The following is a 26,010-nucleotide window of genomic DNA, read 5'->3' on the forward strand; positions in this document are numbered from 1 at the left end:
TATTCCAACAATATTATGTGTACAGTTAGCATTAATGAAATACTAAAATATGACACTTGGGCGTGTGCATCCTAAATGAGCTAAAAATGCTGGCATGTTTATGTTAGCATGCTGAAATGCTAACTGTATAGTGTGTGACGTACCAAAACATATTACTCAGATGTGTCCCTGGAAAATGTGTTTGAAATGCTAGCATGCTAACGTTAGCATAAATGAAGTACCAAAATATGACTAAGGTGTTTACCTACAAAATTAGGTTTTTCGGTCTTGCCTCTGGGGAGGGCGGTCGCATTTTTTTCCGCTCCCTTCTTGCTCTCTTTGTTTTGTCTACACTTTTTTGAAGCCTCTTTCTTTGCGCTGTCCTCCAAATCTAAACTTCAGACATGGAAATGATCAGCTGGACTCTCGACTCAATTGACAAAATCTTTTCGACGAGGAAAAGAGGTTCTGGGGAGCCTAGCTGCCCTGATGGAACCATTGCTGTGGGGTACGTGAGAGATTCCTGGGATAAATGGAGAATCATGTGCCTCTCAGTCCTTTCCATCGAGGACGTGGAAGACATCTACCTATTTTGAACCGTGATCGCTGGGTACCTGCTGATTGGGCTGGGCATTGCTCTGGTGTATCGTCTAATTCGTAAGACGATGGCAGCCACTCAAGGAGCCCAAAGGCTGTTCGTCGCAATGGAAGGATTGGGCCGGGCTGTGGGATCAGAGTCTGGGGTGATTTCTGAACTGAATCGCAAGATGGATCACATCATGGAAAAGTTGGTTGAAAGGGAAAAATTGGATATGAGAGCCAGCATGGACGAATAGAACAGACAAGCCATTGTAATGTCTGCTCGCGGAAAAACAAAAAATCCTAATCTACGATTTGATTCCCTCGAATGGCCTTGACGCTGCAACAACAGGAGCAGGCTGTTCTGAAAACATCCCCGAGGACACCTCAATGATGGACGCTTATGACCTCCCTCCCTCCTCAACGACACTTGGAGTCGAACTTTTGCTTGCATGCAGAACGGCCCCAGGCCTAGGGACACTACATCAACACACCCAAGACAATGGGCATATACACACACACACACACCCTCACCCCCACCCCACGCCTTCACCACCGCTTGATTCCCCTTCGGGGTGATGGACGGCTGGCAGCGCTTCATAGCAGCAGTCGACCTCCAGGGTTCCAACTCCCCCCACCCCCTCGTTGCGAATTGTTGTGATTATATGTAACATGTTTATGTGTGCATGGCATGGAGGTTTTTTTCCCTTAGGAGCCCAGTCTAGATTGTATTTTTTTACTCATCTTCTTCCCCAGCGTTTTACCCTTTTCCCATCTTTTACGGGGCGCCTTTGGCAACCCATCAGCGTTCCTGTTCTGTAACCCTGTACACTGTTTGTATGTCTAATCTTGAACGGGTTTGGGCTGAAAACATAGTTTCGTTGTACTTGTGCAATGACAATAAAGTCCTATCCTATCCAATCCTAAAAAAACAAAAAACTAAAAAGTCAACATGCTAACAGGTATCATTTGTCTAGTAACGCTAAGGTGCATAACTGCAAATTAGCTAAAATATAGTTAAAATAATGTTAGCATGCTAACTAGCATCATTCATCAATTAACATAAAACATAAAAAATACCTGCAAATTAGTTAAGAAAAAACAAACTAGAATACCAATGTTAGCATGCTAACAGGTATCTTTCGTCAAGTAACAAAATATTAGACGCTGAGGTGTAGAACTGCTAAATTAACAAAATAGCTGGCATGCTAATATTAAAATGCTAACAATTGTGCCAGGGTTCGTTGGAAAATGAGCTACGGGCCTCACTTTGGACAAGCCCTGCTTTGAAAGAGCGGTGTTTTTTTACCTTGCAGGGCGTTGCCGAGCAAGGCATCCAGCTCGGGGTTGAACTCGGCTTTCTCCTTCAGCATGTGGAAGAGCAGCTGGTTCTGTGTGGCGCTGGTGATCTCCGTCTGCTTCAGCCGGCCCTCCATCACCTTCACCTGGGACTCCTTCTGGGCCGCCTGCAGACCCTGGACACATCACAGCTGTTTAGGTTCCAAGAGTACCACCTCAAAAAAACACTTGGCTCTCCAAGTACCACCATAACGATCAACATTAAAATACAGTAGCAAAGTAGGCCCAAGTATTCGTTAAAAACTATTTAATATTTTTGGCCACTGTAACATTACACACAGTTGAAACATTAACACTGTGTTGGAATATTCAAGTACTTCTTTGGTGTACCACTAGAATAGGACTTTGTTTTCATTTACAGGGAGCCTAAATATTGCTGATATTGGTCTGATATCAGCAGGAATCACACATATTTTCTAGTTTGGAATGTTACAAAAAGGTTTGAAGTGAATTGAGTCCGTAACGGAACAAAGGTCGGTATGAAAAACCACTAACCCATTCATTGTTAACTGTCTAGTATGGACTTATGACGTCTTTAAATTGGTAAAAAAAATAATTTTGCAACACCTAGTGGCCACAGTAATTCATGAAGTTAAGCTCATGACGCAGAAAATGGAATGATGCGGACACGTTTGTTACTGGATACTTTCTAATACACTTCTGCCTTGGATACATTGTATGTGTAAGTAATACGTAACTATGTTTATTGGATACTTGCTTATATTGCAGTATCGTTCAGTTATTATTGCTTATGTCTAGCTTGTGCGCTATTGTGTGCTTAGCTGTTGCGTAGCTGCTAGGAGACACTTTGGAGAATTTGTCCAGCTTTGCACAAGTAAACTGATATCGGATATCAATATCGGTTCGGGACAATCACAATAGTAAAGGTAATTAAGTTTCTTGATAGCTTACAAAGATAAATTACAAAAATTGAAAGAGATATTTTAAGTAAAATAATCAAAAATAAATAAAATAATAAAAATGGACAAAATATTGTCAGTAATAAAATAAAGAAAGGAAAACATGTATAAAATACAAATAAAGCTATAGTAAAATATCATATTCATAAAAAAGTAATGGAAGTAAACACTGCTTGTATCGGACATGATATCACATTTTACATCTGATATCGGACTGATATCGTATATTAGTATAGGTTCAGGACTTTCCCAATGATAATGTTAATGAAGTTTGTTGATAGCTTATTTACTCATATTCATACAAATATAAATAATACAAATTGAAATAAATATTTTAAGTAATAAAATCATTAATAAAGAAACAACTTAAAACGATGATAAAATAATAAATAAAATAATATTAATAAAATAATATAAATGGACAAAATATTGTCAGTAATAAAATAATAATAAAGGAAAAAAATACAACTATAGTACAATATTATATTCATTGTATTGGACATATCACATTTTACATGTGAGCTAATATCTGATATCTTATATTAGTATCGGTGCAGAACTTTCCCAATGATAATGTTAATGACGTTTGTTGATAGCTTATTTACTCTTATTCAAACAAATATAAATTATAAAAAAAAGTTAAGAAATATTAAAAATATAAAATTCAAAAAATACAATACAAATTTTAAGAAATATTGTACTAAAATAATTCAAGAAAAAACTGATTGTGTAAAAATGGACAGAAATATTATAAGTAATAAAATTATTTAAAAAATATGAAATACAAATAAAGCTGTAGTAAAATATTATATTCATAAAAAAGTAATGTAAGTAAACACTGCTTGTATCAGACATGATATCACATTATACATGTGAGGTGATATCTGATATCGGACTGATATATTAGTTTCGGTTCAGGACAATCCCAAAGGTAATGTTAATGACATTTGTTGATGGCTTATTTACTCTTATTCAAACAAACAAATTGTAAAAAAAAACAACTTAAGAAATAACTAAATAAATAAATATTGAAAGAAATATTGTCTAAAATAATAAATCAAGAAAAAATAAATTAATGTGTAGAAATGGACAGAACTATTGTAAGTAATAAATTATAAAAATGTATAAAACACAAATAGAGCTATAGTAAAATAATATATTCATAAAAAAGTAATAAGTAAACATTGCTTGTATCAGACATGATATCACATTTTACATGTGAGCTGATATCGGACTGATATATTAGTATCGGTTCAGGACAATCCCAATGGTGATGTTAATGAAATTCGTTGATGGCTTATTTACTCTTATTCAAACAAATATAAATTATTTAAAAAAAAATTGAAAAATATTGTAAATATAAATTTAAAAAAACAAACAAAATAAATAAATACAAATTCTAATAAATATTGCAACAAAATAATTCTAGTATAAACTAATTGTGTAAAAATGGACAGAAACATTGTAAGTAATACAATTATAAACTAGAGCGCAATTTTGAGTTTTGTGGTTTGTTTTTTTTACTAAAGAGTTTTGTTCGTGTTTTTTGATGTGTGAGTCAAATTTGGTGAGTTTTGAAGCATGTTAAGGGGGTCAAAGAACAGCGCAAAGCTGCGGAAGAAAAAAGAAAGAATAATAATAATAATAATAATAAAACCTTAGAAATTCAATAGGTCCTTATGTCCCATTGCAAAAGGACTCCCGTTGGGATTCCTTTTACAATGGACCATGCGGGCCCTAAAAATATAAAATACAAATAACGCTATAGTTAAATATTATATTCATAAAAAAGTAAAGTAAGTAAACACTGCTTGTATCGGACATATCACATTTTACATGTGAGGTGATATATGATATATTAGTATCGGTTCAGGACAATCCCAATGTTAATGAAATTTGTTGATGGCTTATTTACTCCTATTCAAATAAACAAATTATTTTTTTTACAACTTAAGAAATATTGTAAATATAAAATTAAAATAAAAACTAAATAAATAAATAGAAATTCAAAGAAATATTGTAATAAAATAATTCAAGAAAAAAATAATTGAATCTGTAAAAATGGACAGCAATGTAAGTACAGTAATAATACATGTATAAAAATATAAATAAAGCTATTTTAAAATAATACATTCATAAACATGTCAAGTAAGTAAACACGCTGCAGAATTGCTTGTATTGGACATTTTACATGCCAGCCGATATCCCATACTCGTTTGATTGTCGGTATTTTTAAGGCTTTTTTTACGAGTAGGTCCATTATTCGCATTGACTTTGGGTCTGGGGATGTTATTGTGATGCTTGGTGCAACATCCACAGACTCCATGCTGCTTCTTGAGGTACAAAACCCTATTACAAACGCTAAAGCAGACCTTGTTTATAGCCATGGACATGAAGTGACCCAGCAGGAAGCGAGCCTCGGCCAGGGTACACGAGCCCACCACAGCGGAGACGTCCACCGTGTCGCCTTCCTCCTGGGGGACAAGCACAAGATTCCGTGAGCGCTCGCAGGACCTCCCAAGTGCAGGCGCCAACGTCACCTTGGTCTCCTCCATCTGCATGATGTTGGCCTGGCAGTCGGCGATGCTGTCGTTGATGTAGTCGATGTTGGCCGCCAGGGCGTCCACTTCCTCGTTCAGGGGAATCGCCGCCTTGGCCGGGTCGGGACCCTCCTTGATCAGACGGTCCCGCTTCCTGACCACCTTTTCTTTGCGCTTGGTCAGCTCCTCCCGTTGCTGTTCAAGGCGGATTAAAGCGTTGGCGGCGTTTCTCAGGCACACGCACACAGAAATGGCGCACCTTGAGGAGGCGGTTCATGTCGGTCTCCATGTTGGAGATGGTCATCTTCTGCATGATGACGTCGGAGACGCGTCGCTCCAACGACTGCCACTTGTTGCGAGCCACCCTGGTGGCGTAAACGCTGATGGCGCGCCTGGGAGAGGACCTGGATTTGGAGCTTGGTTAGTTGGTATCCGCGTGGGCGTGGCTTATACAGACCTGGAGTCCTACCGTGTGCCGTTGGGTGCGATAAGACCGGAGTAAAAGCGTCCGGAGTGGGGGCGGAGAGACGACTCCTGGGTGGAATCTGGTAGGTTGAGCTTCCTGACCACCTTTCCTGAGGCGGGCCTGGCCTGTCTCCTCAGCGCCGTCACCTGACGCCACACAAAAAGGGCCCGTGAACGCGGCACGCCACGCCGAAGGCAGAACGGGCGCCGTCACGGAACTCACCTCCTCGGTCTTCCTCCTGAGGATGAGCTCCTGCTGCCGTCTTTGAGCCTCCAGCAGCTTCAGTTGGTGCTGAGCGGGAAGCGCGAGAACCACGTCAGTGAGACCTCCGAGTTCATCCGGAGAAGGACGGTGCGGTGCGTTCACTGACCTCCTGTTTACGCTGGTCTTTCTTCAAGGTGGCAATCTCGCGGTTCCGACGAGACTCGTTCATCCTGTTCTTCTCCTGCTGCTCCTTCATCTGCTTCATGAGGCGCACCTGAACAAACGAGACGGACAACAGTCAACCGTTAGGACACGTAAGTGCTTATTGATGCTCAAGGTTTTTTTCCTAGTCTCAAACTGAGCACCCCCCCACACCCCAGTGAAATGACAAAAAAGTTATATCCCATTTTATAAATTGTAATATCTACTGTACTTTAAAATAACACGTTATTCCAGACTGTGTAGGGCTATACAATTGGTATACTGGTCCATCATGTTAGTTTGGCCCGGACAATGTTGAAGACCCCTGCTTTAGAGCGTTCTTATAGCATACCTTGGTCTTCTTCATTTCAGCCACGTCCGACTGAAGGTTCCTGAGCTGCTTCTCGTACTGCGACTGGTTCTTCAGCAGGCGGGCGTGCTCCTTCTGGGCCGACTGGAGCTTCTGCAGCTCCTTATTCATGAGACCCAGCTTCTTCTCGTACTCCAACTTGATCTTGCGGGCCTTGTCATCCGAGCCGGTCTCCACGGAATCTGAGGAAGAACGCACCTTCATGCCCGTTTCGGTTCTTCCCGTGGAGCTGCGGCGCGGACGCCCTTACTCATGTTATGGAGGACCCGGTCCCTCTCCAGCTGCGTGTCCCGGATCTTGCACTGCAGCATCATCAGCTTCTGCTCGTACTGCTGCTTGAGCGTGTGCAGGCGGCGCTGGCTGTTCTCCAGCTCGTCGATCAACTTCTGCTTGATGGCGATCTCGCAGGTGATGTTGGCCAAGTCGGCCTGGAAGTCCTCTGTGCAACATGCAAAGGCTGAGATTTAGCACACGGGAATTTTCATACACCCCGCTTTTGGTATGATTTTTTCTTTTTATTGAGAATGGCTGCAAAATAATCCACCATGGGGCCAAAGAAAGTTGCGAGTGACAGCACTTTGACAAAGAAGGTGAGAAACACTTTTGAATTTAGAAGCAAAGTATGAAGGTGACCTCTCTTACCTTTCTCGTCCGACTCCGAGTCGGAGTCATCGGAGCTCTCCTCCACCTCCATGTCCTCGTCCTCCTCTTCGTCTTCCTCTTCTCCTTCATCGTGGTCGCTGGCCTCTTGCGCCTCCTACAGGGCGGTGAGGAATGCACGTCATTCACACACCATTTTGGTTAATCAGTTTTAAGGTAAACAATCTATCTCAATAATGAGAGATCGGTTAAAGGCTCAGATGGTGTTTGCTGACGAAAGCAATTTTCTACATTTGATAGTATGTGATAAATACAGGGGTGACTGATAAATATAAGGGTGCTCGAGTGATAAATATAAGGGTGCGTGAGTGATAAATATAAGGGTGTGTGAGTGATAAACATAAGGGTGCGTGAGTGACAAACATAAAGGTGCGTGAGTGATAAACACAAGGGTGTGTGAGTGATAAACATAAGGGTATGTGAGTGATAAACATAAGGGTGCGTGAGTGATAAATATACGGTTTGTGAGTGATAATTATAATGGTTTGTGAGTGATAAACATAATGGTGTGTGAGTGATAAATATAAGGGTGTGTGAGTGATAAACATAAGGGTGTGTGAGTGATAAATATAAGGGTGTGTGAGTGATAAACATAAGGGTGTGTGAGTGATAAATATAAGGGTGTGTGAGTGATAAACATAAGGGTGTGTGAGTGATAAATATAAGGGTGTGTGAGTGATAAACATAAGGGTGTGTGAGTGATGAATATAAGGGTGTGTGAGTGATAAACATAAGGGTGTGTGAGTGATAAATATAAGGGTGTGTGAGTGATAAACATAAGGGTGTGTGAGTGATAAACATAAGGGTGTGTGAGTGATAAACATAAGGGTGTGTGAGTGATAAACATAAGGGTGCGTGAGTGATAAACATAAGGGTGTGTGAGTGATAAACATAAGGGTGTGTGAGTGATAAACATAAGGGTGTGTGAGTGATAAACATAAGGGTGCGTGAATGATAAATATACTGTTTGTGAGTGATAAACATAAGGGTGTGTGAGTGATAAACATAAGGGTGTGTGAGTGATAAATATAAGGGTGTGTGAGTGATGAACATAAGGGTGTGTGATGGATAAACATAAGGGTGTGTCAGTGATAAACATAAGGGTGTGTGAGTGATAAACATAAGTGTGTGTGAGCGATAAATACAGGGGTGTAATAAATATACGTGTGCGTGAGTGATAAAAATAGGAATGTGTGATAAATATAGGGGTGTGTGAGTGATAAACATAAGGGTGTGTGATAAACAAGGGTGTGTGATAAACAGAGGCGCGTGAGTGATAAAGATAGGGGTGTGTGATAAATATAAGGGTGTGTGAGTGATAAAAATAGGGGTGCAAGAGTGACAAATACAGGGGTACGTGAGTGATAAACATTAGGGTGTGTGAGGGATAAAAATAGGAATGTGTGATAAACATAGGGGTGCGTGAGTGATAAAAAAGGGGTGTGATAAATATAGGGGTGCGTGGGTGAGAAGTATAAGTGTGCGTGAGTGATAAAAACAGGGGTGTGTGATATAGGGGTGCGTGAGTGAGAAATAGAAGTGTGCGTGAGTGATAAAAATAGGGGTGCGTGAGTGATAAAAATAGAGGTGTGATTAAATATAAGGGTGCGTGAGTGATAAAAATAGGGGTGTGTGATATAGGGGTGCGTGAGTGATAAAATAACAGTGCATGAGTGATTAAATTAGGTGTGTGATAAATATAGGGGTGCGTGAGTGATAAAAATAGGGGTCTGTGATGAATATAGGGGTGCTGGAGTGATAAAATAAGGGAGCGTGAGTGATAAAAATAGGGGTGTGTGATAAATATAAGGGTGCGTAAGTGATAAACATAAGGGTGTGTGATAAACATAGGGGCGCGTGAGTGATAAAGATAGGGGTGTGTGAGTGACAAATATAAGGGTGCGTGAGTGATTAAAAATAGGGGTGTGTGATAAACATAAGGGTTCGTGAGTGATAAATATAGGGGCGCGTGAGTGAGAAATATAAGGGTGCGTAAGTGATAAAAATAGGGGTGTGTGATAAACATAAGGGTGCATGAGTGATAAATATAGGGGTGCGTGAGTGATAAATATAAGGGTGCGTGAGTGATAAATATAAGGGTGCGTGAGTGATAAAAATAGGGGTGTGTGATGAAAATAAGGGTGTGTGATGAAAATATACAATGGTGCGTGAATGATAAAAATAGGGGTCTGTGATAAATACAGGGGTATGTGAATGATAATAGGGGTGTATGATAAATATAGGGGTGCTGGAGAGATAAACATAAGGGTGTGTGAGTGATAAAAATAGGTCTGTGATAAATATAGGGGTGTGTGAAAGATAAAATAAGGGTGCGTGAGTGATAAAAAAAAGGGTGCGTGAGTGATAAAATAAGGGTGTGAGAAATATAAGGGTGCGTGATGTGATGAAAATATGGATGTTCGATACATATAGGGGTGCATGAGTGATCAAATAAGGGTGCATGAGTGATAAAAATAGGGGTGTTTGACAAATATAGGGGTGTGTGAGTGATATATATATATATATATATATATGAGTGTGTGAGTGATAAATTTAAGGGTGCATAAGTGATAAATATAGGAATGTGTGATTAATACAGGGTTGTGTGATAAACATAAGGGTGCTTGATTAAGAAATATAAGGGTGCGTGAGTGATAAAAATAGGGGTGTGTGATAAACATAGGGGTGTTTGTGATAAATAATAGGGTGTGTGAGTGGTAAAAATAGGGGTGTGTGATAATATAGGGGTGCGTGAGTGATACAGGGGTGCGTGATAAATAGGGTGCGTGAGTGACAAAAATAGGGGTGTGTGATAATATAGTGGTGCGTGAGTGGTAAATACAGTGGTGCATGATAAAAATAGGGGTGTGAATTTAAAGAAGTGACGATAATCATCAAACATTGTGTGTAAATAAGAGTTTTACAAATGAATACACTTTGAGAAAAATCTGACCATTTCTGCGTCGTCTTGGACTTGCTCGGCGTTCTCCTTCTCCTGCTCGTTGTCTGGAGCGTCGTCTTTGCACACACTGAAAGGTTGACACACCAGAGAGTTATGTTATTCCAATCTACTTATACGGACGAGGGGGGCGTCCAAATTGTCCACTTTCAGCCCCTTAGCTAGTTTTTGTTTTTTTTATTGACCCTCGGCATATTCATTTTATGACACTCCTCATGCAGTCCCTGCAGGAATTCGCCATCACACTTAATAGACACTTAATCACCTGTCTGACTAAAACCTACCTTTCTTTACCACAACATAAACCGCTAAGCCTTCTGGGTAGTGTAGTATACAAACATTTACTTCCTAGTTGACACTTATTTAGAAATGTAAGTTTTATCTAACCGGTGTTAGACAATTAACATATTTGCAATGCTGGCCGAGCAAAGAGGCAGCATTTACATGTTAGAGATGTTGAAGTGTGATGATAATCTCTCGTTGTCTCGAATTTATCGTCAAAAATTAGCGCTACAGATCGCTCTCAACAGTTGAAAATAAATGAATGAATGTTTAGGATGGACAAACACTTTACACGGAGAACGGCCTTTAGGTGTTTCTTTCTGTAATTGTTATTCATCAATATTATTATCGGTTATAGTTGATTGGAAAATGAACGCTGAGTATGTACTTCTACTGCCATCCAGTGTCTGCTTTTAAGTCTGCGCACAACGGGTAGAACAACAATTTGTTGAAATCCTGGTTAAGTTCACAAATTGATAAAATCACAAGTTGATTCCATGTTATAAAAACAAATAAACATTGTGACTTTTGTTTGCCACAACTTAGTGAAAAACTGCATCCATGAAATCCTGAAAGGACTGCTCAGTAGGGTCCTGGTGCGCCCCAAACCTGTCCCGGCTGAGTTTGGACATGAGGCGGGGAAGACAACCTACGACTGTACGGACTTTTTAGAGCAGGGGCGTCCAAAGTTAAATGTTTTATTAGCCTGCAGAACACTGTAGAAATAACATAAAATTAAAAGATTTAAAAAAATGTATGACAAACACAAAGATAACGCTGATAAAAAACAACAACTTTTTTTTAAGCCTTTTCACAAACAAAAAACATCACATCTAAGTGGCCCTTCACTATGTTCAGTTTGTATCCGTAGACATCGGTTTTAAGGTGGGAACTATAAAATAAGTGTTGATGTTGTCAGTGTTCCAGGGGTCTTTAAAGCAGGGGGGTCCAAACTTTTCCACACTAAGACATCAAATCATGTGGGGGCCATTTTGATGTTTTAGTTCTTCTTCCTTTTTTTTTTAAACCTTTAGGGTTCCCCTCAAGTTTGGTCCCTAGGACTCGGAAGGGTCTCAATCATAATTTTTTTTTAAATAATTTTTTATTTTTTATTTTTCAACGCTTAAATCGCTAAACCAACTTCACATCTTTTAATACAAAGGTTAATTTAAAAAAAATATTTTATGTCTTTTTTGTTAAAGAAAAGTCTGATTTATGTGGTAAAAACACCAAAATATGCAACATTTTCAAACAAGACATTTTCAAAGTGGAAAATTAGATGTGAAGTAATTGGCGCCTTAAAGGCCTACTGAAACCCACTACTACCAACCACGCAGTCTGATAGTTTATATATCAATGATGAAATCTTAACATTGCAACACATGCCAATACAGCCGGGTTAGCTTACTAAAGTGCAATTTTAAATTTCGCGCAAAATATCCTGCTGAAAACGTCAGCGTGTGACGTCACGGATTGTAGAGGACATTTTGGGACAGCATGGTGGCCAGCTATTAAGTCGTCTGTTTTCTTCGCAAAGTTCCACAGTATTCTGGACATCTGTGTTGGTGAATCTTTTGCAATTTGTTCAATGAACAATGGAGACAGCAAAGAAGAAAGCTGTAGGTGGGAAGCGGTGTATTGCGGCCGACTGCAGCAACACAAACACAGCCGGTGTTTCATTGTTTACATTCCCGGAAGATGACAGTCAAGCTTTACCATTGGCCTGTGGAGAACTGGGACAACAGAGACTCTTACCAGGAGGACTTTGAGTTGGATGCGCAGACACGGTACCGTGAGTACGCATGCAGCTGCGGCTTCCAAACATTTGATCGCTTGCCCGTACGTGCGTGCCGCTATGTGCATGTCACGTATGTAACTTTGGGGACTTTGGGGGAAATATATGTGCTGTATGAACTTTGGGAGGTGAACGGTACTTTGGGCTGTTGGATTGAGTGTGTTGTGCAGGTGTTTGAGTTGTATTGGCGGGTTATATGGACGGGAGGGGGGAGGTGTTTGTTATGTGGCATATTAAATATAAGCCTGGTTGTGTTGTGGCTAATCGAGTATATATATGTCTTGTGTTTATTTACTGTTTTAGTCATTCCCAGCTGAATATCAGGTCCCACCTGCCTCTCACAGCATCTTCCCTATCTGAAACGCTCCCACTGCCCTCTAGTCCTTCACTCTCACTTTCCTCATCCACGAATCTTTCATCCTCGCTCAAATTAATGGGGAAATCGTCGCTTTCTCGGTCCGAATCGCTCTGGCCATGATTGTAAACAATGTGCAGATGTGAGGAGCTCCACAACCTGTGACGTCACGCGCATATCGTCTGCTACTTCCGGTACAGGCAAGGCTTTTTTATCAGCGACCAAAAGTTGCGAACTTTATCGTCAATGTTCTCTACTAAATTCTTTCAGCAAAAATATGGCAATATCGCGAAATTATCAAGTATGACACATAGAATGGACCTGCTATCCCCGTTTAAATAAGAAAATCGCATTTCAGTAGGCCTTTAAATAGGTCAATAATTCATAACATCATTAATTTTAATTAATTATTTCTTTAAGCAGTTGGACAAAAGGGATCCCACTAAAATTCCCGGGGACCCAAATAGGATCCCACTCATAAGTGTTCAAAATAAGTCATACATTATTTTATTTATTTTTTTCTTCAAACACTTTAATCTCCAGATCAGATTTTTATGTTGTTATTTTTTTGTTTCTTTTATGTACTTTTTGTCATAGAAAACTAAAGGAATCCCTGTTAAATAAATAGACAACCCCCCCCCCCCCCCCCCCCAATTTTTACATTCAACGCTTAAATCTCTAGATCAACTATACATCTACCCGTTGATTTTAAGTGTTGTTTGTTTGTTTTATTCCCTTTTTGTCAAAGAAAAATAAAGACATCCCTGTTTTTAACACACAAAACATGCAATATATTCCCCAAATAAATATTTAAAAGTGGAATATTAGATGTGAAGTAATTGGAGCCTTAAATAGGTCAATAATTCATAATATCATTAATCAATTATTTTTTTAAGCAATGACTGTTGAAAAAAAAACAAAAAAAACATTAAAATTCCCGAGGACCCGAAATTATCCCACTCATAAGAGTTAAAAATAAGTCATACATTATTTAATATTTTTTTTACTTTTAACGATTTAATCTCCAGATCAGATTTTTATTTTGTTATTTTTTGTTTCTTTTATGCACTTTTTGTCATAGAAAACTAAAGAAATCCCTGTTTTTGACACACAAAATATGCAGTATTTCTCCCTAAATATATTTGTCACTTTCTTTACTTCCAATGTGTACATCTCTAGATCAACTAGAGATTTATCTGCCGATTTTCTATGGGTTTTTTTTGGTTTGTTTTAGGCCCTAGAAAACTAAATAATTCCCTGTTTTTAACACAAAATAGACAATATTTTCCCCAAAAAATATTTCAAAGTGGAATATGATATAGGTCAATAATTCATAATGTAACTATAGATGTATAGTTGATCTAGAGATTTAAGCGTTGAATGTAAAAACAATAATAATAATAAAAAAATAATGTATGGCCTATTTTTAACACTTACTGCACATCAAATATTTTTCTGGAAAATATTGCATATTTTGTGTGTTAAAAACAGGGATGCCATTATTTTTCTATAAAACAAAAAAAAAAAAAACATAGCGTAAAATCGACGGGTAGATCTATAGTGGATGTAGAGATTTAAGCGCTAAATGTAAAAAATAATAATAAATAAAAAAATAAAAAAAAAATAAAAATAAACAGTATGGCCTATTTTTACACTTTTATGAGTGGGACCATTTTGGGTCCCCAAGAATTTTAATGGGATTTATATATCTGTCATTGCTCAAAAAATCAATCATTGATTTGGATGCATTATTATTTTTGAGCAATAACAGTTTTAAGCTGCACGCCAGCTTTGAGTTTTTAGAGTCAACATTGCAACATTGTATCAGTACATTTATATATTTTTTTGTAATAGTATTTTTGGAACGTCCCACAAGTCGCAAATGGCCCTCGGGCCACACTTTGGACACCCCTGTTTAGGTTGACCTAATGTTTGGGTTGGTGAGAACATGAAGGGCCAGTATAAAAAGAACATCAACTTGACAGAAAAAAAAAAAAAAAAAAGTCAAAAACAATCAAAATCTGAATGTAAAAAATTTTTAAAAAGAATGGAGTTATTCCATGCTGCAGATGTGTTAAATATTTGGTTAGGGATGTGTTGTTTGAAACATCTCAAGATGTTTCGCTAAGCAGCAACTGGGCCTTGGACCGAAAGAAAGGTTTGAAATGACGGGTGACATTTAAAAGCAGGAGTGAGAGTGATGGTTGATGACGGCGACTTCAAAAAAGGGTGGAAGCGGCAGCAGGGACAGCAGGGAGGGTGGAAGCCAACACACCTGACGTCCTCCACAACCTCCTGCTGCGCTCGCTCCTCCAACAGCTGCTGGAGTCTTCGGGGGAAGGGGTGAAAAGGTCACGGGGGAGGGCAGAGAGATGAGGAAAGGAAGGAGCGGTCAGATGAAATGCAGCTTTGGCCAGAAACCAAGATCTGGTTGTTCCTTCAGCACACTCAACATCCTTTTTTTTCCATTTCCTCGAAAGCCACTGAAGCGTTCATAAACGGATCAATCAAACAAATTGCCTTTCTGACCAGAACTACTTCAAAATAGCATTTTAAACCTTTGGATTCCAGGGTAGTTTTTAGCTCTTTTATGTATAAAACCAGAAACCAGTGAAGTTGGCATGTTGTGTAATTCGTAAATAAAAACAGAATACAATGATTTGCAAATCCTTTTCAACTTATATTCAATTGAATAGACTGCAAAGACACAATATTTAATGTTCGACCTGAGAAATGTATTATTTTTTTGCAAATAATCCTTAACTTAGAATTTAATGGCAGCAACATAAAAAAAAAAAAAAAAAAAGTTGGCACAAGGGCATTTTTACCATTGTGTTACATGGCCTTTCCTTTTAACAACACTCAGTAAACGTTTGGGAACTGAGGAGACCAATTTTTGAAGATTTTCAGGTGGAATTCTTTCCCATTCCTGCTTGATGTACAGCTTAAGTTGTTCAACAGTCCGGGTTCTGCGTTGTGGTATTTTAAGCTTCATAATGCGCCACACATTTTCAATGGGAGACCGGTCTGGACTACAGGCAGGCCAGTCTAGTACCCGCACTCTTTTACTATGAAGCCACGCTGTTGTAACACGTGGCTTGGCATTGTCTTGCTGAAATAAGCAGGGGCGTCCATGGTAACGTTGCTTGGATGGCAACATATGTTGCTCCAAAACCTGTATGTAACTTTCAGCATTAATGCTGTCTTCACAGAAGTGTAAGTTACCCATGTCTTGGGCACTAATACACCCCCATACCATCACAGATGCTGGCTTTTCAACTTTGCGCCTAGAACAGTCCGGATGGTTCTTTTCCTCTTTGTTCCGGAGGACACGACGTCCACAGTTTCCAAGAGAAATTTGAAATGTGGACTCGTCAGACCACAGAACGCTTTTCCACTTTGCATCAGTCCATCTTAGATGAGCTCGGGCCCAGCAAAGCCGGCGGCGTTTCTGGGTGTTGTTGATAAATGGCCTTCGCTTTGCATAGTAGAGTTTTAACTTGCACTTACAGATGCAGCGACGAACTGTAATTACTGACAGTGGTTATCTGAAGTGTTCCTGAGCCCATGTGGTGATATCCTTTACACACTGATGTCGCTTGTTGATGCAGTACAGCCTGAGGGATCGAAGGTCACGGGCCTTCAATGTTGGTTTTCGGCTTTCTCCTGATTTTCTGAACCTTTTGATGATATTACGGACTGTAGATGGTGAAATTTCTAAATTCCTTGCAATAGCTCGTTGAGAAATGTTGTTCTTAAACTGTTGCACAATTTGCTTACGCATTTGTTCACAAAGTGGTGACCCTCGCCCCATCCTTGCTTTTATACCCAATCATGGCACCCACCTGTTCTCAATTAGCCTGTTCACCTGTGAGATGTTCCAAATAAGTGTTTGATGAGCATTCCTCAACTTTCTCAGTCTTTTTTGCCACTTGTGTCAGCTTTTTGGAAACAAATTCCGAATGAGCTAATATTTGCAAAAAATAACGTTTTCCAGTTCGAACATTAAATATCTTGTCTTTGCAGTCTATTCAATTGAATATAAGTTGAAAAGGATTAGCAAATGATTGTATTCTGCCAACTTCACTGGTTTTGAGTTTTGTACTATGTCATCTAAAAAATTTAAAATTGAACTTTTATTTTCCATCACAATAAACACTAGTGAAAAAAATCACGCATGTAAAAAAACAGGTGTGGGATTATACGGGCTTGCATGAGAAATGTCTGATAGATTTGTTGCGTTCACGGACTTTGTCCACTTTGAGAGTCCACTCACAATTTTTCAAAAGCAAACAAACCACAGGAATATGTTTTGTCATGTTCTCTCTAGAAGACCCCTCTGGAACTGACCTTTATTTGGAATTTGACCCATCATTCACAATCCTTATGTAAGACAAGAACTCATGTTTTTTGAAGTACTAGGCGGCTAACGATGCAGCTAACAGGAGTCATATATCGCACATATAAAGCCTTCTAAAAGTCATCAAAAACCGCCAACAATACTTAATGTGACCTGAGTATTAACCATGTGTTAGCCATATTGCTATTATAAGCGCTAACGCTGAGGCACTACTTCTAGAGGCCCATCGATCACAGAGCGCTAACTAGCTTTTGCTGCTATATTGACATATTGAGCCGCTGCATCGCCTCAGAGTTGGTAAAAGTTCATTCTAGATTATAAATCATGCCTCTCACCTGGACAATAGAAAGTTGTGGACATAAACAGACAAGTTGGTCAACTTCGGCAATGGCGAGAAAGACACGAAAAGACACTAGTTTAGGCTTATCTTTTTTTAATTTATTTTTTACCAGTGTGAGGATTAGGATTAATTCTTCATCTAAACGGGACAATATAAACATCCCATCAGTCGGCCTCCCAGTGAGAGCAGACATTGTACAGTAAGGGATTGTTTTCTTGTTTTTCTTGTTTAGTACTTAGCAATACTGCTACTTGCTGGATCCGTTTAGCACTCTTGTAGATCATCCTTCTTATATTCAGGCTCAAAAATATAAGGTTCTGGATCATAATTTGTCCCAAAGTAGTCAGTGTTGTCTCTCATGAGGTCTTCCATGATTAGTAGTGTTGTTGTTGTTGAAGGAAATAGCGAACGTTCTGATGTGTCTGAAATTATTACACTGTTGTATATAATCAAAATATGTACATATTATGTTATTACAAATGTGACTACATTACATATATACTTACAGCGTGTATATAAAACCTTGGAGGCTTTAGGATGTTTTTTAAAACACTTTATCGGCGGAATAGAGCAAATCCTATTAGCGCCATTGTTAGCTGACTTTTGCTAGCTATTATTTATGAGTTAGAACTTATAAAAAAAAAAGAAAAACGTGTGTTCTTGTCTTACATAAGGATTGTGAATGATAAAAATGTTTTCAAAAACAGTAAAAAAAAATAAAAAGTGCAGTTCCATTTAGAAGGCAGGCCTTAACCTGTTGATTTTTTTTTCCTGTTTTGACATGTTGGGAAAAAGTAGATACTTTTTGCGTAAAAAATTTAAGCAAGTCAAAATGTATGTTGAAATTTACCAAACAAAAAAGTTAAATGCGGTAAATACTTAATTTATTATAATAATTATAATCGTCCCTCGCGAGATCCTGTAATTCGGCTTCACACCATCACGTTTTTTGGGAGTATGTTTGCCCTAAATTAAGTCTTATGTATAATATGCATTACAGTACAGTATTTGTATTATTTTATATACGTCATCACAATAAATAAATGAAAAATAAATCACCAAGGGGGATTTCCGTTTCCTTGGCCTTGATATTCGACTTCTGCCTCGTCAACAGCACATCTCCAAGATGGCGAGAACTTTGACGTGAGCGACGTCCAACAACAACAACAGCGGGAACAATGCGCCGCTCCATGCTAGCGACACGGCTAATGTCATAGCCGTTCATCAACATACAATGTCTAACAAATATATTATAACATTATATATATATATATATATATATATATCCAAAAATTAAAAGCGAGTGGCTAGTAAGTATAGCTAATAAGTTTTATTTGCTCATTTCAAGATCACTTAAGTTTTTAAAGCTTAAATATGTCTTATTTCAACAAATCTTACCGAGGCATTTTGACTTCTTCCATTGGCTTGTTTTGCTTATTACAAGCAAAAATAATCTTTATTTAGGCAAAATTATGATACATTTGAGAGCCAGAAGGGACACTTAGAACAGACAAACCATTGGAATGCGTTTGCTCAACCTAACCGAAATAATTCTGATCTACAACTCCGCTACCTCCGCATTAGTCTTGGTCACACCAGCGAGACCATTGCAGCAAAAGTCTCTCTGAAAATCCCTTCCCCTTTCTTCAAAGACACCTGGGATGTTGATTCTGTCCCGGAACGCCGAGCGGAGAGACTCCTGGCTTATCGACATAGCAGGCACCAATTGACTACTACACAGATACGCACACATCCCGTGGAATGACGGTTTACGGAGCAGCGCCCTGACGGCTGCAGTTTCAGACCGGACCCCCTCTCATTTGCCTACCACTGCTTCGCGGATTACCTTTTCTTTTTCTTCTTTTCACGCTTCTTCAGTTTCTCCAGGTCTTTCTTGGCCAGCTCGATGATGTCGGACGTCTCCTTCTCGGGCGCCAGCACAGAGCCGGCGTAGTAGGACTGGCGGCTGGAGGCGCGCGACAGATTCTTGCGCAGGTTCTCGTTCACCGCCTCGCTCTCCAGGAGTTTGGCTCTGAGGAACACAGCGCGCTCCAGTGAGAAGGAAAGACAACTAACTTTCACTGACACCAGCAGTCCAGCCGTGGTCTGGTCTTGCGGTGTTCCTCAAGGCTCTGTTTTAGAGCCCTTAATATTCCAACAATGCACTCGGGCTCCTGCTCTGCCAACGTTGTGTTCTTAAGTGATAAAATGTATTCACCTGAGGTCTTCGATCTCTTTGATGTAACTCCGGATCATGTTGCCAATTTCCTCGCTGCCTCCCTCACCTGAAAAAGGAACAAGAGCCTGACACGGGTGGTTCTTTCCCGGGGCGAAGGTGGTAGCTACCGGCTCTGGAGAGCGCCTGGTTGGCCTGGTCGCTGAGCAGCTGGGTGAGTCGAGCCCTCTGAGCGTCGATGGTCTCCTGCATGGCCTTGACTCTCACCCTCAGGTTGTCGTTCTCCGTCTGCAGCATGGCGTTCTCGTGGAACATGTCGCTGAAGCTCTCCACGCCGTCCTCGCCCGCCAAGCGTTTACCCTGCAGGCGACATTCCCGACGTCAGCGTCCCCCGTGTCGAAAACAAAAAGACGCCCGTTCCCGCAGGGCGGTCACCGTCTTGTACTCCATCAGCTCTATCTGCAGCCGAGCGATCTCCGTCCGCAGGGCGCTGATCTGCTGGCTGGCCTTGTCCTGGTTCACCATCACCTTGTTCTTGATGTTCCGGGCTCGGTTGGCGTACTTGAGCGCGTTGAGCGTTTCCATGAAGTCGCGGTCGGACGGGCTGATGCAGGCGATCATCACCGTTTGGCTGCGGTCACAAGGACCTTCAGTGACGTTCGACCGACGCTAAAAACCACCGACTGACCTGTTTCCTCCGAGCGAGTCCTGCAGAAGCCGGGTCAGCTTGGAGTCTCTGTAAGGCACGTGTGACGACTGCTTGCTCCGGTCGCCCAAAGCACTGATTACATTCCCCAGGGCCAGCTTTAGGGACAAAATAGATAGGAAAATGGAAATTCAATATACCGTATTTTCCGGACTATAAGGCGCACTTAAAATCATTTCTTTCTCTCAAAACTCGACAGTGCGCCTTATAACCCGGAGCGCCTAATGTAAGGAATAAGTTTGGTTGAGCTCACCCAAATGGTAGCTATTTTATTTGGTATATGGTGTAATGATAAGTGTGACCAGTAGATGGCAGTCAAACATAAGAGATAAGTGTAACCTGTACTATGATGGGTTTTGAATGTTCCATTGAAAATATAGAACATTACACACGGCGCTCAAAAATCTATTAAAATGTTTTAGTACGACTTTGGTATTATTATGATGTGTGTATATCCAATCCTATCCAATCCACTTTGTTTATATAGCACATTTAAACAACAAAATGTTTCCAAAGTGCTGCACAACAATATTAAAAACAATATTCAAATATTATCCTTAGCTCCACCAATGACTGAATAAAAACAAAAAATAAATACATATAAAACCAATAGAAAAACAATATAAAATAAATATGATTAAAAACGATTTTAAAGGGTAAAACCAAAAATTTAAAGGACCACACAACTCACGTAGTGTTAAAAGCCAGAGAATAAACGTGGGTCTCAAGACGAGACTTAAAACACTCCACTGTGGGAGCAGTTGGAACATGGAGGGGCAGAGTGTTCCACAGCTTAGGGCCGACCACAGAGAAGGCCCTGTCTCCCCTGGTTTTAAGTCTGGTCTTGGGCACCACGAGCTGGAGCTGGCTCTCGGACCTCAGAGCGCGCGCAGGATTGTAAATTTGGATGAGGTCCGAGATATACTGCAGGCATGTGATTTGACCACAATGAAAAAGACTGAAAAAAATTCCGGGGGTCTGGGGGACGAAGGCCCCCCAGCCAGGTCCAGGCCCTGGTGGGGGGGACAAGGGGGGGCAACGCCCCCCGAAGCTCCTGGTTTTTCACCAATTTAACATGCTAAAATTAACAAAGACAGCACAATTTGAAGAACATATTTTAGTGTTTAAAGACATGAAAACATAATTAATAGAACATACATAACCCAATTATCCTAATGAATCACTGTATATGGTTCAGTCCCAACAGTATTTAGTCACTAATATTTACATCTTGTGTTCATTTCACATCCACAGGTGTCACATTGATCAGTGTTATTATCTACAGGAAAATAGGATATAGGATATACAATTATGAAAATAATTAAACATGTTTAGTATTGTTTACTCATATTTGAAAATAGGAAATAATAATAATGTGAGGACACTGACATATTGCATGAAACAAGTGTGAAAATATTTACCTTCAAGATTGTTACACCACTGACAATATTGTTTCAAGAGACTACATAAGAACTTAATATTACAAAATAGTATTATATGCAAATTTATTTCAAATAAATTGTTAACTGAAATCAATAATGCGACACTTTGAATTTCTGTAATTTCATAATATATTTTCACGTGGCTTTTTATTTTTAGAAAAACCCATTTATATTTCGCAAAGCAATAATTGGTTAATATTTAAAACAATCTTTTAGCTTACCTCATTATTAACAACCCTGTCTGCAACTGAAGTGTGTTGTTTGGGTGGATCTTTCCTCTCAATGTCTACGGCAGTTGTCGATGTAAACAAAGGATGAAGTCCGTAAGGTTTACTCACTTTCGGTTGACATCTAAAAGTACCAGCTAGTGAAAAGTTCGTTTTCCTTGCTTCAAGTTGTTTCATATGTTTTTGGCGTTTCGCATGTACTTCCAAAGCCTTGAAACCTCGTGATCCATAGTCAATATTATCATGACACCACGTGCACAAAACCTTTCCGGGACGATCGATTTTCCGAATAAAATCACAGAACAAAGTCGTAACTTCCTTCTTCAATCAATCAATCAATCAATCTTTATTTATATAGCCCTAAATCACAAGTGTCTCAAAGGGCTGCACAAGCCACAACGACATCCTCGGTACAAAGCCCACATACGGGCAAGGAAAAACTCACCCCAGTGGGACGTCGATGTGAATGACTATGAGAAACCTTGGAGAGGACCGCATATGTATATCTTCCCAACAGTATCAGTGATTTCCCTTTCCATCCAGTCTCATCGAAACTTATTTTTGACATGTTTATCAATTTCTTTTACTCGTAAAGCGTCCTTTCTCTCGAGAACCGACATCGTTTACATATGGAAAAGGCGGTAATAACCATTATGAATGATGACGTTATTAACGTCATCATTCATAACAGATGTCCTGATTGGTCACAAGGAACATTTCGACCAATCAACTATGGCGTAATATAAACTACGTCTCGAATCTTGATTTAGGGTCGGAAAAAAAAACGGAAAAACGGGAGATTTTTTTTTTTTTTTCCCCGAGAATAAAAAAGACGGAATTCCGACTTTAGACGGAAAAATCACATGCCTGATACTGAGGTGCCAGTCCATGTAAAGCTTTAAAAGCAAACAGCAAGGTTTTAAAATCAATTCTAAGATGAACAAGGAGCCAGTGCAAAGTCTCAAGAATTGGGGTTATATGCTGGCGTCTCCTGGCCCCTGTTAAAAGTCGTGCTGCCGCGTTCTGGACTAACTGCAACTGGGAGAGAGCTTTTTGGCTAATGCCAGCATTAAGTGCATTGCAGTAGTCCAGGCCACTTGAAATAAAAGCATGCACGACTTGTTCAAATAGGTTAAAAGATAAAAACGGTTTTACCTTTGCTAAAAGACGAAGATGATAAAAACACGATTTTAAAACGCCATTGACTTGTTGGCCAAGTTTAAAATGTCTATAGTGACGCCAAGGTTGGCGACTTTGGGACGCACATCATTTTGCAATGGTCCCAAGTCAGTGAGGGCCGGACCAAAAACTAAAATTTCCGTTTTTCCCTCATTCATTATTAAAAAATTCTGGGCTAACCAAGCCTTGACGTCGCATAGACAGTTGAGAAGGGGTGTCAGGGGGCCGTGGCCTTTTGAAATTGGCATATAAATTTGACAGTCATCTGCATAAAAGTGATAGGACACTCCATGCCTCTTAAAAATCTCTCCAATCGGGAGGAGATATAGAGCGAACAGGATGGGGCCTAGAATAGATCCCTGGGGGACGCCACAGTAAAGTGGAGCAGAAGAAGAGGTGGCGTCCCCCAGCCTGACAGAGAAGGACCTCTCTGACAGGTAGGATCTGAACCACTCTAATGCAGTCCCCCTGACACCCACACAGTCTCTCAGGCGGTCTAAAAGAATTGTGTGGTCGACTGTGTCAAAGGCAGCTGTAAGATCTAAAAGCACTAAAATGGCAGAGTTGCCAGAATCAGACATTAAAAGCAAATCATTAAAAACCTTTAAAAGTGCAGATTCAGTACCATGCAAAGCTTTGTATCCAGACTGAAATGAATGTAAAGTGCTATTTTCATCTAAAAAAGGCTGCAGTTGCGCCAAGACACATTTCTCCAAAGGTATAAGGTAAGACATATTATCTGGCGTTTTGTTTCGCAATATTATGCAAAAGTAACTTTTCTTACCTTCTGGCTGATCTGTATAAGTCCTGTTATGGGACATTTATCCTCCGCAGTTGCCATTTCTAATATAAAGTAGTGTAAAGTTCTTACTTATATCTCTCAGTAAACTCGCCATGAAAGCGCTAAAACATACCGGTGTAGTGAGTTTACATTATTCACCCGAGGAACTTTAGTTATTAGAGAGTTCCGGTCGGACGGTTTTTCACAGGACACATTTCCTTTGTTGTTGTTGTTTCCGGATGAGGAGATGCTGCTCCGTTATTGATTTAAGTAAAGTCTGAATGTCATTACTACAGTTAGCTCCATCCTTTGATACTTGTTCCACTGCCATCCTTGCACGCTACACCGCTAAAACAAAGATGACGCTGCCGAAGGTGAAGAATGTAAATAAGACCTGCCCACAAAACGGCGCATCCTGAAGCGACTGTCAGAAAGAGGCTTGAAGATGATCTGTAAAACATCATCTATGCAACATTTTGACCAAAGAACCACTATTGCATGTTATGTAGACCACAAGGAAGTGTTTTACATTTAGAAAAAAAAATTATAATATGGCTCCTTTAATGCGCTCTATATTAAGTTAAAGTTAAAGTACTAATGATTGTCACACACACACTAGGTGTGGTGAAATGTGTCCTCTGCATTTGACCCATCCCCATGTTCACCCCCTGGGAGGTGAGGGGAGCAGTGAGCATCAGCGGGGGCCGCACCCGGGAATAATTTTTGGTGATTTAATCCCCAATTCCAACCCTTGATGCGGAGTGCCAAGCAGGAAGGTAATGGGTCTCATTTTTATAGTCTTTGGTATGAACTCACAACCTGCCGATTTCAGGGTGGACACTCTAACCACTAGGCTACTGAGTAGGGTATAATCCGGTGTGCCTAATATATGAAAAAAAATCAAAAATAGACCATTCATCGGCAGTGCGCTTTATAATCCGGTGCGCCCCATGGTCCGGAAAATACGGTAATTTGGAGAAAGGATGCGGTTAAACACGCTTTGCTTCTTTCGCAGCCGAGTGTGAAGCGACTGGGAAGAGAGTCACCACTACCAAGTCCATGGTTCTCGCCCGGAGAAGGGTGGAGGTCCATCTCCAGGTTGGGGAGGAGATCTAGCCCCAAGTGGAGGAGTTCAAGTACCTCGGGGCCTTGATCACGAGTGAGGGAAGAGTGGATCGTAAGATCGACAGTATCGGCCCGTGGTGGTGAAGAAGGAGCTGAGCCAGAAGGCAAAGCTCTCAATTTACCGGCCGATCTACGTCCCTATCCTTACTTACGGTCATGAGCTTTGGGTTATGAAAAGGACAAGATCACAGGTACAAGCGGCCAACATGAGTTTCCTCCGTCGAGTGGCGGAGCTCTCCCTTAGAAATAGGGTGAGAAGCTCTGTCATTGAGAGGAGCCAGATGAGGTGGTTCGGGCATCTGGTCAGGATGTCCCCCGAACGCCTCCCTGGGGAGGTGTTTAGGGTTCGTTCCGACCTGTAGGGGGAAGACCCAGGACACGTTGGGGAGACTATGTCTCCAAGCTGACCTGGGAACCCCTCAGGATCACCCGGGAAGAGCTGGACAAAGTGGCTGGGGAGAGGGAAGTCTGGGCTTCTCTGCTTAGGCTGCTGCCCCCGCGACCAGACTTCAGTTAAGTGAAAGTACTTTTCGGATATGATGAAATGTGAAAGTGTAATCATGTGATGGAACTAACGACCACCACCATATTTATTTTTCATATTTGTAAATGTGTAAAAACAAACTTTTTGATTCCGACATTTGGACGTAGGATTATCAAAAGTATCAATACATCCATACCAAGTCGATACAAACACGCAAAATACACCGATACCCGCTTATTTTAGTATCGTCAGTAGTTCACATTTGAACCGATACGGTACCTGAGAATCGATACCGGTACGAATGTTGGTACTTTTTTGTATGTTGATAAATAACCGTTTCTGATAATAAAGTCTAATATCTTATTGCAACATTTAAAAATGATCTGATAGTGATAACTGCTGTCCAGTTTTTTATGATCATCATTTCATTTTCAAGTGTGACATTTAGTTGCAATTACATGTCCAAGACGTGAGGTGGCAGTAGCGTGAATCAGTAGTGTAACCATAGGCCCGGGGCCCAT

At 40.2% G+C, this 26,010-nt stretch overlaps 1 protein-coding gene across 5 annotated transcripts in view; it reads right to left on the bottom strand.

The window, feature by feature from the left end:
• kif21a (kinesin family member 21A) overlaps positions 1-26,010 on the bottom strand; it is an 89,175-nt gene that overhangs the window by 20,932 nt on the left and 42,233 nt on the right. For 4 of the 5 annotated variants that reach the window (XM_061924751.1, XM_061924750.2, XM_061924749.1 and 1 more), the window contains exons 7-22: positions 20,234-20,349; positions 19,981-20,176; positions 19,716-19,905; positions 19,588-19,654; positions 19,216-19,401; positions 10,232-10,307; positions 7,261-7,375; positions 6,869-7,057; positions 6,601-6,800; positions 6,214-6,321; positions 6,066-6,134; positions 5,847-5,989; positions 5,637-5,781; positions 5,378-5,572; positions 5,210-5,311; positions 1,868-2,033 (exon numbers count right to left, since the gene is read on the bottom strand). In XM_061924751.1, the coding sequence (XP_061780735.1) occupies positions 1,868-2,033; positions 5,210-5,311; positions 5,378-5,572; positions 5,637-5,781; positions 5,847-5,989; positions 6,066-6,134; positions 6,214-6,321; positions 6,601-6,800; positions 6,869-7,057; positions 7,261-7,375; positions 10,232-10,307; positions 19,216-19,401; positions 19,588-19,654; positions 19,716-19,905; positions 19,981-20,176; positions 20,234-20,349 (2,263 nt within the window). Of the gene's footprint in view, positions 1-1,867; positions 2,034-5,209; positions 5,312-5,377; positions 5,573-5,636; positions 5,782-5,846; positions 5,990-6,065; positions 6,135-6,213; positions 6,322-6,600; positions 6,801-6,868; positions 7,058-7,260; positions 7,376-10,231; positions 10,308-14,944; positions 14,999-19,215; positions 19,402-19,587; positions 19,655-19,715; positions 19,906-19,980; positions 20,177-20,233; positions 20,350-26,010 lie in introns of all 5 variants that reach the window. The other variant, XM_061924752.1, reaches the window with a different exon arrangement.

This window comes from Nerophis lumbriciformis, linkage group LG29 (genome assembly GCF_033978685.3).
Source record: "Nerophis lumbriciformis linkage group LG29, RoL_Nlum_v2.1, whole genome shotgun sequence".
Classification (NCBI taxonomy): Eukaryota; Metazoa; Chordata; class Actinopteri; order Syngnathiformes; family Syngnathidae; genus Nerophis; species Nerophis lumbriciformis.